We start from the raw sequence: 17,137 nt of genomic DNA, 5'->3' as shown, positions 1-17,137 counted from the left end.
GAGACAACAACTGCCCAACCCCTGTGTTCTGTGTGAGACCAGCTCAACCTGAACAGAGGATTGGCTCAAAGTGTCTTGAAAACTCATGAAAACTGAAATGTGCATGAAGATTTGTACTGGTGGAAGTGCCTGTGCAGCCATTTTGAAATCCCTGCTGAGTCAGAAGGGCTTCTAGTCATCATGTGACTTGGGTGAGCAATCACTGCAAGGGAACATCAAACACTCATAGGAATACTCACATCAAACAGATTGGAAGTGAACCCATTGGCTGAAATGTGTTTTCACAAAAGATTGCCTGGTTAATTGCACAAATAATTCATTTAAAAATACCCAACCATCTGGCGGGTAAAACAGGAAAAGGGCGAAGTGGTCACATTACTCATTTAAAAATATTTGTTCATCTTTCCTGAGGGTTCAGCCATCACGGCTGCATTCCCTCGAAGGAATGAGATGATAGTTCTGTGGTTATAAGAAATGCTCACCTTTCTGACACTGTATATCGTCCAGCTCTTCCTCTCCTGGACAGGAAAAGAAACAATGGAAGTGAAATTTGAACCAGAGAACTTTGTATTGTCTTTTAAACTGTGCCAACAGTGAGAGCTGGGATAGCAATGTACTAGAAAAGGCACTGGACAGGTTTGTGCTTGTGCAAAACCAAGTGTTAATGGAATCACACTCATCTCTGATCTGCGCTTCCTGTCTGGGATAAAAAAGATGGCATTCCTAACTAGCCAAGACTGTTTTGTAACACTCTCATGAGGTTCCCACTTGCAAGGGTAAGAATTGGTCCTTAATGGACTAAATTAATCGCTGGTCAGTAAGCAGAAGCAATGCCCACAAAGTCAGGGGTGTTACACCTGCTTACACTAGCTGTGAATTTGAGTCAATATGTTATAAAAATCCCAAGTGAAATTCGTTAAATAGAAAAAAGGGCACTCCTTTAAATGAGCATTTAAACAGGGTCCATTTCTTGTAATTCATACTCCCCACCCCCAGGATGTGAGGAGTATAAGGGGGGTAAGAGAAAGCAGCCTTCTCCAGGATATACATCTGGATCTACAGTTTTCACTTACATGCCAAATATTATCTCTAATACCAAAGGTCATCTGCTGGGAGTTATTGCAGATGTTGCAACTAGGGTGACCATATGTCCTGATTTTATAGGGACAGTACCAATTTTTGGGTCTTTTTCTTATATAGGCTCCTATTACCCCCCACCCCCATCCCGATTTTTCACATTTGCTGTCTGGTCACCTTAGTTGCAACCCTGTACTGACTACCTGTTTTGTAGACAGAGCTATTTCTCTCTTCCAACATTCCAACACTTACGGGAATATTGGTGAGCTCGATACTATGGGCATGGTAACTATTCAAGAAGGAAGATTCTTAAACCACTCAAGTTCCAGCTCAGCAGAAATGAAACTGAAGTGATGTGCTCAATATGAAGGAAAGTGCAGAGGGTCTCACCAACAACTGTTCCAAGAGTTCCTGATGCTCCTTTATCTCCTAAAGAAAGAACTCAGAATAAAATCCTTGTTTTCCATAGAGATCATCTCCATAGTTTGAGCTCTCATTTCAACACCCACTTGAGGGTTAATTGTGCAGGGGGCTAGTTCAAGGCCTATGTATCACTTACACTCCACACAATCTGTTAAAGTAGCCCACTAGTGGAACTTAAGTGATATATTTATCTTCTCTTGTCCTCTTCACTGGCTGAATTTCACCCTTAGGATACGTCAACACTGCAGCTGGGTGCATGCTTCCCAGCTCCTATGTAATGAGCAAAGATGTGTTAGCCTAGCACAGTGGTTCTTAAACTATGGGTCAGGACCCCAAAGTGGGTCGCAACCCTGTTTTAATGGGGTCACCAGGGATGGTGTTAGACTTGCTCGGAAGCCCGAGCCCCACCGCCCGGGGCTGAAGCTGACACCCGAGGGCTTCAGCCCTGGGTGGAGGGGCTCAGGTTACAGGCCCCCCACCCCGGGCGGTGGGGCTCAGGCTTTGGCCCCCCTGCCAAGGACAGTGAGGCTCTGGCTGGCTCAGGTTTTGGTCAACCCTCCTGGGACCGTATAGTAATTTTTGTTGTCAGAAGGAGGTTGCCGGGCAATGAAGTTTAAGAACCACTGGCCTAGTGCGGTTTGATTCCGGGAGTAATTTCCTGTGACTGCCAAGGACCTTGTGATATGTCAGACATTATAATTAGAGCTGTTGAAATGTTTTCAGCTAATATATTATTCACCCAAAAAAATGCAGTTTCGTGTCCGAAACAATTCACAAATTCAGCTCACATTTGGCAAACACGTACAGCCAACGTAAGCAAACAAAAATAAATCAGCGGAAATTTTCCCACGTAGTCAAAAAGTTTTGCTTTGACATTATTAAAATGTTCCAACTGTTCATTTTGAAACATTTTGTTCAGTCATTTGGCTATTGAACAAAGACAAAAGGAGATTAAAAAACCCACTCAAAACCTGTTGGTTTGGGTCAAATGACACTTCTTGTTCAACCTGAACCAATTTTTTTGTTCAGCTTTTTCTTTCGATGAGAAGCCATAAGGGAAAATTGTACACTGGGATGGGGGGAAATGTGGCTCCCGGTTCTTCTATCACCACGAACAGCACCCTAAAGTGCTCTGCAATGAGAAGAATCATCTGAGGTCTCTCACCTTTCTGTCCACTGGGACCAGCAGGACCTCTTTCTCCTAATTGAACAAAAAATAAGATAGGAAAGACTGATCAGAGATACCGAGATCTTGACAGTGGATCAGAACAGAAGTTCTGTTCCAATAATAAACCCTTTCTTGTCAAATATAGAGTGAAGGGAAGTTCTGGTGGTTGTTCGAGCCCAGATATTATAGGAATTGGTGTTTTATAACTAGCTCTAATTGATATTTGATTAAAAACAAATTTCCTGTTCTTAGGTCACATATAGGAAAACACAGTTCTCTGCCCTTTGTTACTTTACCTTTTGGGCCAGTTTGTCCCGCCTTTCCAGGGATCCCCGGAGGTCCCTGTTCTCCTCCAAACACAGAAAACTGACTGAATATTTTCCAAGGTAGAGTAGGAGTACTTGTGGCACCTTAGAGACTAACCAATTTATTAGAGCATAAGCTTTCATGGGCTACAAGCGGGTTGTAGCCCACGAAAGCTTATGCTCTAATAAATTGGTTAGTCTCTAAGGTGCCACAAGTACTCCTGTTCTTTTTGAGGATACAGACTAACACGGCTGCTACTCTGAAACAAGGTAGAGTAAATACTGAGTACATAATCCCAACCCACCACCCCAACCTGGAATTACAATAACCCATCTGTGTCGAAATTCAAATAATGTATCTGCACCTGGCTTGCTGACTCCCTGATCTCACATCAGGATCCCCTAGCATGGACTCTTGCATGGAGGCCCATTGAAGTCAATGGGACAAGCACATCTTGCTGCCAGGTGAGAACCAAAGCTCAGGGCCGTCCTTACCCATACACAAAGTATGCAGCTGCATAGGGCACCAGGAAACTTGGGGCACCAAATTTCCTGGTGCCCTGCACCACTGCATACTGCTCCAGCCCCTGCCCTGCCTCTTCCCCAGGCCCCCGCCTCTGCCCTGCCTCTTCCCACCCCTGCTCCGCCCCAGCCCTGCCCGCACTCCACCCCTTCCTCAAAGCCCCCACCCTGTTCTGCCCCCGCCCCTGCCTCTTCCCGCCCCTGAGGACTGCAGCCTTTACTTGCCGGCGGTGGGAAGTAGAGACCCGGCCCCAGCCGCGCCGCCAGTGAGTGCTGGGGGGTGGTTCCTCCCTACCCCCCAAGCCTGGGGCCAGCCTCCCCACCCCCACAGACGCCTGCCCCCCCCATGGGGGGGCTACGTAGGGCCCCAGAATAGCTAGGGACGGCCCTGCCAAAGCTGGTAAACAACCATTTTCTATATGCTGCCTGTGAGGCATGGCTAGAAAGGGTTAAACATCCTGAAAAATAAATAAAGACATGTGGGGAGCTAATGTTTGTGTTTTTGTCTATTTACATATGTATGAGTAGGGTCGACAGCGTAATCAACAGTCCCTGTCCATGCTGTATTCTGATAATTCAGAGGTCAAAACAACATCCTATCAATTCAATGAATTGTAAACATGGGATAGCTCTGAATATGAGATTGGGACATTGGACTCTGACCTATGAACTGAATTCTAAAGGAACTCTTTGCAACTACAAAGCTCACCATCTCTGCTGTGAATCTGAACCTCCATGAACTGAACTCATGTCTGTATGTACATTGATCTTTTAACCATACTCTGTCTCTTTTGTTTTTTTAATACATTTTAGTTTAGTTAATAAGAATTGGCTGTAGCGTGTATTTGGGTAAGATCTGAAACATTCATTAACCTGGGAGGTGATGTGTCCGTCCTTTGGGATTGGTTGAACCTTTTCTTTTCTATGATAAAATCAGCTTTACAGAAATTGTCATCATGTTTGACGTGGGTACCTGGATGGAGGCCTGAGGCTGGATCACTTGAAGGGAACTGTGTTGTTGGGACTTCTGAGTAACCAGTGAGGTAATAAAGAAGCTGTTTGATTCTGGCCTGGTGAATCTAGGTATTGGAACATCCACCAGCTTTTTGGGGCTTGGCTGCCCCATTCTTTGCAGTTCACCCTAATTGAGTGACCACAGCTGGCTCCCACTAGGACCCCGATCACACTACTATTAAAAATTCCATAGCTCAAAATAATCATCATTATTTGTTCTTCTCTAGCCCCTCTCAAAGTTCTCAGAGTGCTTTACACAGATCAACGAAATATGCCTCAGATAACCCCTGGAAGGTAAAGAACTACTATAGCCATTATACAGAGGGGGAAATTGAGGCTCAGGGAGAGGAAGTGACTTGCCCAGAATCACACAGTGAGACAGTGACAGAGATGGGGAATGAACTAGAGGACTTGATTGCCAATCTGATGAGCCAAAGAGAATGGACGATATTTCAAACTTTGGTTATTCTGAAGTTCCAATCCATCACCGAAGGATACGGAAGATTTGCCCTATGAGTTGGGCAGAGTTTCCTCATATCAGAGTTTGTGGGGGAATCTCCAAAGTCTGAGCATATCACATAAGTAACTCCCATTTACATCAGCACCATCCATGCCTGATTCCCTTTCAGTGCCTGGGAACGTACCTTTCATTCCTGCAGCTCCTGGTTCTCCTTTGGCTCCTGTGGCACCAGGAAACCCAGGACAGCCTTGGAGAACGGCGAGTTTATCAGAACCGCTGAGTCCCACTATCCTCACCTCTGGGGAAAGAAATGAATCCATAAATAATATGTGTTAGTTTCTCATCATCTGAAACATTCTGCAGAAAACCAAGCAAATGAGACCCTAGATAGTTCCTTAATTTTGTTTTCTCTATTAGTGATAAATGCAACATTTTCTTTAGTTTTATGAATTTGAGAGACAATGCCCTAAAATTAAAGGGTTTTGGGGTGATCATTACTCTTTGTTTCTGTTTTAAGTTTTAGTGAAAAGTTAAAAGAAAAAGACTTACTACATTTAAGTGATTTTTTAAAAAACATATGAGTTAATTTTGATATACATACCTCCCTTCCATGTTTGCAACCCAACCATTGCGGAATTATGCCAGTCCATGAAACCCTCTTAATGAAATTAACTAAAGAGAAACAAACTGTCTGAGTGGTTAAATTGCCTAGGGAGGTTGTGGAATCTCCGGCATTGGGGATTTTTAAGAGCAGGTTGGACAAACACCTGTCTGGGATGGTCTAGCTAATACTCAGTCCTGCCATGAGTGCAGGGGACTGGACTAGATGACCTCTCAAGGTCCCTTCCAGTTCTATGATTCTATGAAAAGTTACATTGACTATTCGGTTCTCATTGTGCAAGCAGAATGAAATGCAGAGAAAAAACAAAAAGTTGTCATTCAGTGAAGAAATTGTCCAAAAGCAAATTAATTTTAAAAACAGTTGCTATTACAAACACAGGTAATGGATTTTTAAAAATTGATGTTTTTATCTTAACAGTGTCCCCCTGTGTTATACACATTATTAGATTTAAAATTATTAACAGGGATATTAGTGGAGAAAAATAGGAACACAGCCGTCAACTCCATTGAGCTCCATTAATGTGGAAATCTTAGAGGCCAACAGAATGAGAAAAAAAATAATATTTCCTGTGACATAGGAACCCTGCCTCCTAATTTGGAACATCTGGGCATAAATCATAGGTAGCGAATGATTTTTTAAATGATCATGAATGTAAGGAAATGAAACTTAAAAGCAGTACTGCTCTGAAATAATACATTAATTTATCCATAAGAGGGTGAATCCTGTATTCATTCCTTTTTCAGCAAAACACCCATTTCCTTCAAAGGTAGTTTGCCTGAATTAGATCTGTACAAAATTGATTAAATCCTGCATAAGGATCATAGGATTTTATGGTGAACTAAAATTAACCCTCAAATGGAGCTGGATTTTCAATCCAAAATACAGCAGTGAAAGTAAGTATCATTATACAAAGATCTCTATTTGTGGATGTCTGCTATTAGAGACACAGTACTAGTATTTTTTAAAATGATAACCTTAACTAAGTAACCATGAGTTTTAAAAAGTCTAATCTACTATCAGAGGGCTCCTCTGAGCTTTAAAGGTCGGGTTTAGATTTCCCAGAACGTGTTAATAAGTGGACATTTCACAGCCTGTGGGTTGGTCACTTACTGGGTTAAAAATGCTTTGGTGTCAACATAAATAGTGATAAGAACATTAGATGGAGAGATTCCAGCAGCAACGTGGGGGGAGGGGAGGGGTGTTAGAAATTAGGAAATGAGTGTGAGGAAGAGCAGGTCAAAGAATGTCAGATTTCAGAAAATTTCAATGAAAAAAAAAAGAGATTTTCACAAAATTATTTGCAAAAACTGTGTCCTATTTTTGACCACGTCTCATCTGCGGTGGCCATTTTTGCAATACAGATTAATTTTTTCAAAGTAATTTTGGTCAAAGAAGCTGTTCTTTTTATTATTTATATTGCACCATGAGCCTGATAAGCACTTTATAGACCTGTAGGGATGACAAAGATCCCTGAAGATCTTACATGTTGAAGGCAGCTGAATGTAACAGTTCCCAGTTCTCCAGGGTCCAGGTTGGCAAGAACCATAGTATGAAATGCTATTGTGAGCAGGGATTGTCTTTCACTCACCTGGGCAGGTGTCCTCAGCCTTACAAATTGTTGCTGCTAGCCAGAGTAAAGAGATGAGGGTTTTCTGGGCAGCCCTTCCCATGGCTGGTGCTGGTCACTGCAATAGCAGCTCCACCCCGTCTTCTTGCCACCCTCTCTTCTGCTTAACATTTAGGGCTCTGCAATATATGCAATAATCCATACAGAACGAATCCCGCCTCTGCCTTCTCAGCACCGCCTTCCCATACTCCACATTCCAGTGGTTTCAACTGAGATTGCAACATAGACAAAGTTCACAACTATAGCTGATTTAAATGGCCTTGTAGGACATGTTCAGTATTGGATTAACAGCCATTGCGTCATCCACGCGGCAAGTGCAGTATTGTCCAATGTTGATTATTGAATGGAGCCAGTCTGAATCCTGTCTCACAAAGTTCATGAGAATGTGTCTTCTGAAAGATTAAAATAGGGTGCCAAATAATGAGCCCAATCTGACTTTCTCCATCCCTTCAAGTCTCCTGTCGCCTTCAGTGGGAAACTTTGGGTGAACCAGAGGAGCAGGATTGGGTGAACTTAATATCCAACTGTGTTATTGTTATTTTTTGTATGACGGTAGCCACAGGAGGCCTCATATCAGCTTGGAGCCCCACCGTGCCGAGTGTTGTACAAGCCCATAGTAGATAGATTCCAAGGCCAGATGTGACCATTGTGATTATCTAGTCTGACCTCCTGTATAACACAGGTGCCTAGATAAATAATTCCTAGAGCAGATCTTTTAGAAAAACATCCAATCTTGATTTTTAAATTGTCAGTAATGGAGAATCCATCATGGCCCTTCGGAAATGAGTCCAATAGTTAATTACTCTTGCCATTATTTCCAGTCTGAATTTGTCTAGGCTTAACATGAGAACATAAGGATGGCCATACTGGGTCAGACCAAAGGTCCGTCTAGCCCAGTATACTGTCTTCCAACAGTGGCCAATGCCAGGTGCCCCAAAAGAAATGAACAGGTAATCATCAAGTGATCCATCCCCTGTTGCCCATTCCCAGCTTTTGGCAAACAGAGGCTAAGGACACCATCCCTCCCCATCCCTGGCTAATAGTCATTGATGGATCTATTGTGACGGGTTGGATCACAGAAACCCCCTTGGGAGCTGCCACCCAATGTGCCAAGACTACTTCTACCCCTGCTTTCCCTGCCAGCTCAGGACTCCAGCACCCTGTCTTGCTGAGCCAGACACACCCATCTGCTCCAACAAAGACCCAGGGTCTTTGTTACTTGCCTCAAAGCTACAGGTTTACCTGAAAACAGCTCACAGAAGTGTTCCTGTCTTTAACACTCAGCTGCCCAACTCCCAATGGGGTCTAAACCCAAATAAATCCATTTTACCCTGTATAAGCTTTAACTCATAAATTGTTCGCCCTCTATAACACTGATAGAGAGATATGCACAGTTGTTTGCTCCCCCAGGTATTAATATATACTCTGAGTTAATTAATAAGTAAAAAGTGGTTTTATTAAATACAGAAAATAGGATTTAAGTGATTCCAAGTAGTAACAGACAGAACAAAGTAAGTCACTAAGCAAAATAAAATAAAATGTGCAAATCTGTGTCTAATCAAACTGAATACAGATAATCTCACCCTTAGAGATGCTTCAGTAAGTTTTTTCCTCAGACTGGACCCCTTCCAGGCCTGGGCACAATACTTTCCCCTGGTACAGCTCTTGTTCCAGCTCAGGTGGTAGCTAGGGGATTCTTCATGATGGCTCCTCCTCTTGTTCTGTTCCACCCCTTTATATATATTTTGCATAAGGTGGGAATCCTTTGTCCCTCTCTGGGTTCCCACCCCCTCCTTCTCACTGGAAAAGCACCAGGTTAAAGATGGATTCCAGTTCAGGTGACATGATCACATGTCACTGCAAGACTTCATTGCCCACTTGCCAGCACACAGGTATAGAGGAAGACTCACAGGTAAAACACAACCATCTGCAGACAATGGTCCTGGTTAATGGGAGTCATCAAGATTCCAAACCACCATTAATGGCCCACACTTTGCATAATTACAATAGGCCCTCAGAGTTCTATTTCATATTTCTAGTTTCAGATACAAGAGTGGTACATTTATACAAATAGGATAATCACACTCAGTAGATTATAAGCTTTGTTATGATACCTTACAAGAGACCTTTTGCACGAGCATATTCCAGTTACATTACATTCACTCATTAGCATATTTTTATAAAACCATATAAACTGCAACATCACACCTATCCTCCATGAACTTCCAGTCATCCCTGCCCCAAAGATGCTTCAATCTAAATAGACAAAACAAATTAAGGGTGGAAGAAAAGAAATGTTATTATCCTAATTTTTGCAGTACTAGATGGCCTGAGATCTGAAGAGACAGCGCTGCTGCATTTTCTGATATGTACATGTGATTTCTCAGTGACTGCTGCATGTTGGATGCTCCTGAGGGCAGATCACTGCCATGGTTTATTTCTTTATGTGCTTGTGTGTTTGCATGACTCCAATCTGTAGAGCAAGAATACCACTATTCTCCCTGGGTGCAATGGATATTTCCTCTTTACTCTGGGGAAGCACGATTAATACTGTATTGTGATTTCTGGTCTCACGCAGGTTTCGTGTGATACACCTTGTGCTGCAGGATTTACCTTGGGCAGGATCTGATTCTCTGAGCATGCCATTGGATGTCAGATGGGTTGTACCAGCTGTGAATGTTAGTTTGTCATCTTCTACAACTGCCAGGGTGTGTATTTTACTCATGGGTGAGTCATCACCAGGAGAATTGAACCTGCGGCCTTTGTAGCTAACCATATAAGTCACTGCCTCTTTAGCTGAAATACTCAGATATGTAGCCTACAAGCCTGTAGTAGACTCATCAACCTCTGTCTGTGGCCCAGCCATCCCCAGATGAGGACAGCGTACCACACAGAGAGAGGAGAGTACAGCCGTAGAGGGGTGAAATTTGGATGGCTGCAACTAGCCAACCCATCTTACCTGATTTTGGTGCAACGTCTTTGAAAATGTGCCATGGGTTTCTAGGCACCGTTCACTTTTCTGCCAATCCCAGTGATGGACTTAGCTGGACACAGCTTTCTCAGTGGCTGTCACAATATACACACCCAGTGTCAGATGACCCTGCTATTGGACAGAGAATCTGTATTATACACTGTCACACTCTTTTTTTCACCAAAGGCCAGTCCACTGCAACCCAACACCATCACTCTTCTGTGTCTGAGATGAGATCTTTGGGGCAGGGACTGTCTTTGTGTTCTGTACTTGTACAGTGCCAAAGACAATGGGATGTTGGCTTGTGACTGGCGTTCCTAGGTGCTACCAAAATCCAAATAATAAACAATTAAGATAATTAATAATTCCCCTTTGTTGTGAGCCCAGGGGGACATAGGGTTAGTTCAGAGCTCCCCAGGGGCAACTTTAAATTACTTTCCCCCATAATGGGGCCATTGCCTGGCTATGGACCAGCTGGATATGGGCCACATCTCTTTTGCAAGCAGGTCAATTTTTAACAGTGCCACATCTCTTTATCCCCACCTTTGCCGTTGGTCCTTCTTGCATGAGTTACAGGATGGGCAGTTTTGCCATTGACCTCAGTGGGCGCAAGATAGAGCCTCTTATGGGTCTCATTTGGCCCACTTGGTCAAATGAGTACAACCATGGAGTAAGCCCACTGATGTTAGTGAAGTCACTGTGCGGTAATCAGGGCTGGATTAATGCATAGGCAAGCTGGGCACGTGCCTACGGCCCAAATTCAAGGAAGAGGAGGGAAGGGTTGTTGTTTTGTTTTGACTATGATATAGCAAAGACCAAGCAAAATGTGACTGAATGGCATTGCGAGCTGGTGTGCAGGGTCGCAGCACTGCTCAGGTTTGGCCCAGTCACCCCTCCAACATAATGGGGGGTGGCTGGGCCAAATGTGAGAGGCAAAGTGACCTGGAATGTGGGGTTGCAGCCACCGCTCAGGTTTGGCCCAGCTGCCCCCCCCCCTCCATGACTACAGAATAAACACCTGCTTCTGGGGTAAGTACTGGGGGACTCTCCTGCTGCCAGCGCTACCTCTTTTGAGCGGAAAGAGGCCCCTGCTTCTGGGGAAGAAAAGGATACCTCATGCCATTGCTGGTGAATCCCCTGGAAGGGGAGGATGGCCCTGCCACTTGCATTCCAAGTTGGCAGAGGCCATTTTGGGATACGCCTTGGGACATGGATTGAGGACAGGTTTAAGGGTTAGAGCATGGACGTCAACCATGTAGCGTGGGGCCCAATGGTCACATCACTGTAGGCTTTTATTTTGAATCGGAAAACATTTTTAAAAAAACATAAAACATGCAGCTCTGTGTCCCGCTGCAAGAGGAGGCAATGGAAACGACAAGTCCCATCGACAGCCCCTCCAGCCCTGGAGCATGCCCAGCGGCTGCAGCCCCTGCAGGATGGGGAAGGAAACATCTACTAGCAGCAGCCTTTGCTGGCCATGCTCAGATGCCGTGGCCTTTTGCAATGAGATTGCAGGGCAGGTGGCTGAGGTGACGGGGGGCATGCAGGGCCAAGTGCCCCTCCCACCCCTGATTGGCCTGCCCGAGGGGCAGCCGGGCCTGGGTGAGGGGTGGCTCGCCTTGGCTACCACCTCCCCAGCCAGGTTCTCTCAGGTAGCTGCTGTCCCACACAACCCAAAGCAGCTGGCTTCAGCTGGTGCAAGAAGCAGCTCCATCCCACTCCCCACCTGGGCCCGGCTGCTAGGGAGAGCGGCCAACCATGCCGGAGGGGAGGTGCAGTGGGAGAAGGACAGAGCCTCCCCCTGCCTGCAGGTAACGTGGGGCAGGGAGAACACGATGGACCCGGGCTGGGCTGCAGGGTGGTGGTGGGGTCACTGGGCAGAGGAGACACGGGGGGGGGGTGTCACGTATCCTCCCCTTTAGATCGTGTCCCCCCACTATGGGGGAGGAGCATTAGTCATCTATGCCTGGGAGCCCTATAAGAATTGGGCCTGACTGCCAGGGATGGGGTTAGACATGTGCAACCCACGCAATTGCATCAGCCCTGAGCCAGCGAAGGGGCCCCCTGCCGCGGTGACTGAGTGGGGCACTTGTGAAGGTGGGGTGCAGGAATCAAGCGGGAGAAGGAAGACGACAGGGGCAGACGAATAGCTGGTGCAGGCTCAGGGCTGCTTGGCCGTACGACATATGCCCAGCGCAGGCCGCTGCTGTTGTTTGGGGCCTGCTGGAACCCCGAGGAAGAGCCGTGCGCAGGGAGGGGGGACTCCAAAAGGGTGGCTCTGCCGCAGTGGCATAGCCAGCATGGGATATTTGGGTGGGCAGGTAATTCCAGGGGGGCTGGGAGGGCAGGAGGGATGGGGGGCCTGCATCCCCCCAGCCCTGCAGCCGGCATGGCTAGGGGCTCCCTGGGGCCTGGGCGTGCACCCAGCTCCCGGAGGAGACGCTGCTCTCCAGCGCTCCCGGCTCCCTTCCAGGTCCTACCACCCCACGCTGGGCCCGGCTGCCCCAGGTGACGGGACTGCCTTTTTTAAAGATCTCCTCTACTGCCGCCGGCCACCCGCTCGCCAGCAGGAGCACCAGGCGAGCAGAACAGAGCAAGCCCCTATGCCCCGACCCCACTCCCCGGCAGGAGCGCCGGTCGGGCAGGCGGAGTGGGACAAGTCCCCGCATCCCGACCCCACTCCCCAGCAGTAGCCATCTAGGCCCACGTGTGGCTACGCCCCTGCTCCGCAGTGAAGTCAGACGAGTGGGACCGCTAATGGCAGAGCCTCCATTTTGGTTTGAAGCTCCCCCCCCCCCGCTTCCCTCACCTCCTGCTGCCTCCTAGAAGCTCTGACGCCAGCTCTGCTGGGAGCAGCACCTGTGGTTTGCAGCTCTGACTCCCGCGGCAGCAGGTCTGGCTTTGGCAGGAGCAGGGCCTGGAACTGGGTGGGGATGTCGGGATGGACGGGGGAGCACAGCAGGAGGTGCAGAGTCAGGGATGAGTGGGGGTGGGTGAGGGAAGTGAGAATGTGGGACTTGTGGTAGCATAGGGGGGCCCACAATAAACACCTGCACCCAGGGCTGGCCTTAGGGAAAATGGCACCCTGGACGAATGTGCATGTGCAACCCCTATGGGCTCCCAGGCTCCCCATTCCTCTTTGCACCCTTAACCCTTGCGCCTGTAACACCTGCACCCACATGGGGAAACTGACCTGGATGCATGGAGCAGCTGGCATTGCTGCTCGCTTCCCCCCTTTGAACGCTGCTCCTCCGTGCATCCCTTGGGGGCTGGAGGGGAGCAAGGAGCGAAGTCAGGGCTCCCTGCATCCAGGTCACTTTGCCCTCCCCTTACGCAGCCCGGTGGGAAGAGAGCAGCCACTCCTGATGCTCACCTCACAGCACAGACCAGGTGGGGAAAGAGGGGAGATTGTGGCCTGTTCTGCCTCACAAGTCACGAGTAGGCATGGGCTGGGCGATGGGACTTTCTAGTGCAGGTTTGGCCTGAGATCGTCTCTGTGCTCTTCTGTTTGCACCATCACCCTATTTAGACATGCCCCTTCGGCAGCCACTACGCTGCTGGCAGAGGTAGCGCCCCTCTCTTGTACTCCCCAGGGGAGCCAGACAAATAATGTCCCCGGCTGCCCCGGGTGCACTCTGCCCACAGTGTTCACAACGCAGGGCCAGACACATTTCGGCTTTAATGCTATTGTGTGTACAAACAAATCTGAGAGGTGGAAATCATTGAGCAGCCTTTGGTTTATTGACAGAGGGGAAGGTTCTCCAGCGGCAGAGGCAGCATCTGAGGGTAACGAGTCACTAACACCACAGGAAGAATTGCACGGCAGCGGTAGGAGCTGTCGTGGTGCTTCTGGGAATGGAATCAAGCGACAGCAGAGCCAGGCAGGAGAGGAGACATAACCTAGACAGAGCTGGCTGACATTTTCCAAACTATGAGTTTTTCTGTGGACAAACACTTTTTAAAAAACATGAAAATTTTCATGAAATATCATTGATCATTGATGGTTGTAATGTTTTATTTGGCAGGGGGAAAAATCATGTTTTTTAATGTTTTCAGCAATTCTTTTCGAAAATGTTCTCAGGCTAACGACCACATTTTTTTCTTTACAGAAAGCCAGTTTTTTTTTAAATGATAAAATAAAATAACAGTGTCTGATATCAGGGAGAGGAATGAAAAAAAAATCTGCAAAAATATTTAAAAACACAAAAGCAAAAATGGGTTAATTTAGAACCCACTGCAATGAAAACAACTTAGAAATTCCATTGCCCCCCCCCCACAAAAAAAACCTATTTTAATCTTTTTTTACTAGCTCTAGTCCTAGTGGACTGCACTGCACTGGGTAAGTGTGTATGATGATGTCTGCCCCCTACTGACTGGTGCATAAAGAAAAGATCTTTATTGTCATCTCCAGATAAATGTTCATTATGCCAGGCCTATAATGCTATGTAAGAGCTAAGTATAATTATTATAACTGCCTCTCGGATTGGCTACACAGGCCGAATTTTCATCTCAGACCACCAGTAGGAGTACAACTGCCCTTTGGCTGAAGACCAACTCACCCCAGCACCATAGCTTTCATGGGCTCCACTCAGGTATAATCCATTCAGGTTGGACATATGACAATCCCTGTACCACCAGGCCCCTTTAAAGGCTATAGCACAGTTAGTTATAGACAAGTCGTTGTCACGGTCTCGGGTTGTAAACATCATACCGTTGTGTTCAGTTAAGGAATCCCCTGTAGAAACAATTGGGTTTATTTATTACATGTTTTTACAGAGACAAGGTGGGTGAGATAACCTCTTATTTTTTTCATTTTATAGTTCAGTTCTCCCTTCACCATGCAGCAGAACTCTCCCTCGGGTGCAGAAGAGAGACTGCAGTTCTACTTCCAGTGAGGAACATTTTTCACCAGGCCATATGTTGATCTTAGTTATACCACTATAGATCCAGAGTAACTCATTGCAATCAATGTGCTCAGTCATTCGGTGTCCTGAAGTCAGTTTGCACCATTGTGGGGTATAATGTGAGCCCACTGTGCTCCTAACACTAACAGCTTAGCCGGGAGCCTGCTGAGGATTCAGGATCATAGAATCACAGAATCATAGAAATGTCAGGCTGGAAGAGACCTTGAAAAGTCATTAAGTCCTACCCCCGGGCCGAGGAAGTACCCAGTAAATCTAGACTGTTCCTGCCAAGTGTTTCCCCAACCTGTTCTTAAAAGCTTCCAGTGATGCAGATTTCAGAACCTCTGTTAGAAGCCTATTCCAGAGCTTAACTACCTTATACTTAGAAATTTTATTCTAATTCTAATTTAGATCTCCTTACTGCAGATTAAGTCCATAACTTCTTGTCCTACTTTGAGAGGACATAGAGAACAATTCATCACAGTCCTCTTTATAACAGCCCTTAACATATTTGAAGTCTATTACCAGATTTCCCCCCTCAGTCTTCTTTTCTCAGGACTACACCTCACCAGTTTTTTAATTTTTCCGCATAGGTCAAGTTTTCTAAACCTTTTATCATTTTTCTTGCTCTCCTCAGAACTCTCTTCAGTTTGTCCACATCTTTCCTAAAGTGTGGTGCCCGGAATTGGACACTGTTCTCTGGCTGAGGCCTCACCCGTGCTGAGTAGAGCAGGACAATTACCTACTGTTTCTTACATGCCACACTCTTGTAAACACACCCAGAATGGTATTAGCTTTTTGTGCAACTGCATCACATTGTTGACTCATATTCAATTTGCGATCCGCTCTAAACCAGTTCTTTTTCAGCAGTACTACCACCAAGCCAGTTATTCTCCATTCTGGAGATGTGCATTTGATTTGTCCTTCCTAAGTGAATCACTTTGCACTTGTCTTTACTGGATTTCATCTTGTTGAATTCAGACCAATTCTCCAATTTGCCAAGGTCATTTTGCATTCTAATCCTGTCCTCCAAAGTGCTCACAACCCCTCCCAGCTTGGTGCCATCTGCAGATTTTATAAGTATATGCTCCACTCAATTATTCAACTCATTAATGAAAATATTGACTACTACCGGACCCAGGACTGACCCCTGCAGAACCCCATTAAAGACACGCTCCCAGTTTGACAGCATACCATTGATAACTACTCTTTGAGTACAGTCTTTCAACCAGTTATGCACCCATTTTATGGTAATTTCATCCAGACTGCATTTCCCTAGTTTGCTTATTGAGAATGCCATGTGGGATTTTGTCAAAAGTGTTACTAAAATCAAAATATGTCACATCTACTGCTTCCCCCTTATCCACTAAGCCTATAACCTTGTCAGGAAGGGAATTAGGTTGGTTTGACATGTGTTCATAAGAAATCCATGGTGGTTATTGCTAATTAATCCTAATTTCCAGCAGGTGCTTAGAAATTCATTTTTAATCATTTGTTTGAGTATCTTTACAGCTATCAAATTAAGGCTGACTGGTCTACAGTTCCCCAGGCAATATTTGTTCCCCTTTTTAAAGATAGGTGCTATGTTTGCCCTTCTCCAGTCTTCTGGGACCTTTCCCATCCAAGAGTTCTCCGGATAATTATTAATGATTGTGAGATTATTTCGGCTAGCTCTTTAATTCCCTTAGTGTAAGTTTCATCAGGCCCTGCTGACTTGAATACATTTAACTTATCTAAATATTCTTTAAACTTTCCCCTCCTATTTGAGCTTTCATTCCTTCCCCCTTATTGGTAATAGTGTGTTGAGTGTGTCATCACCAGTAACCTTTTTAGTGAAGACTGAAGCACACTAGCCACGAAACACCTGAGCCTTCTTGATGTCATCAGTTATTTGCTCTCTATTCCTGCTAAATAGAGGAATTACACTTTCTTTCATCTTTCTCTTGCTGCTAATATATTTAAAGAACCTCTTTTTCCTGAACTCCATTTTCCCCAGATTGTCTTCCCGTAGGACCTAACCTATCAGTTCTCTGAATTTGTTAAA

At 45.8% G+C, this 17,137-nt stretch overlaps 1 protein-coding gene across 6 annotated transcripts in view; it reads right to left on the bottom strand.

Moving 5' to 3' along the window:
* Window positions 1–17,137, bottom strand: part of LOC101933176 (ficolin-2-like) — a 68,715-nt gene that overhangs the window by 8,131 nt on the left and 43,447 nt on the right. For 2 of the 6 annotated variants that reach the window (XM_024114593.3, XM_065572342.1), the window contains exon 10: window positions 14,187–14,924. The exons of 1 other annotated variant lie outside the window; for it this stretch is intronic. In XM_024114593.3, coding sequence (XP_023970361.3) covers window positions 14,677–14,924 — 248 coding nt within the window. In that variant the 3' untranslated portion in view covers window positions 14,187–14,676. Of the gene's footprint in view, window positions 1–482; window positions 519–1,467; window positions 1,507–2,665; window positions 2,702–5,153; window positions 5,268–7,179; window positions 7,376–13,908; window positions 14,131–14,186; window positions 14,925–17,137 lie in introns of those variants that run through there. 3 more of the 6 variants (XM_065572345.1, XM_065572347.1, XM_065572346.1) reach the window with 3 other exon arrangements.

Source organism: Chrysemys picta, chromosome 18, assembly GCF_011386835.1.
Source record: "Chrysemys picta bellii isolate R12L10 chromosome 18, ASM1138683v2, whole genome shotgun sequence".
Classification (NCBI taxonomy): Eukaryota; Metazoa; Chordata; order Testudines; family Emydidae; genus Chrysemys; species Chrysemys picta.
The sequence above is the reverse complement of the archived record's forward strand: the minus strand, read 5'-3'. Positions and strand labels throughout refer to the sequence as shown.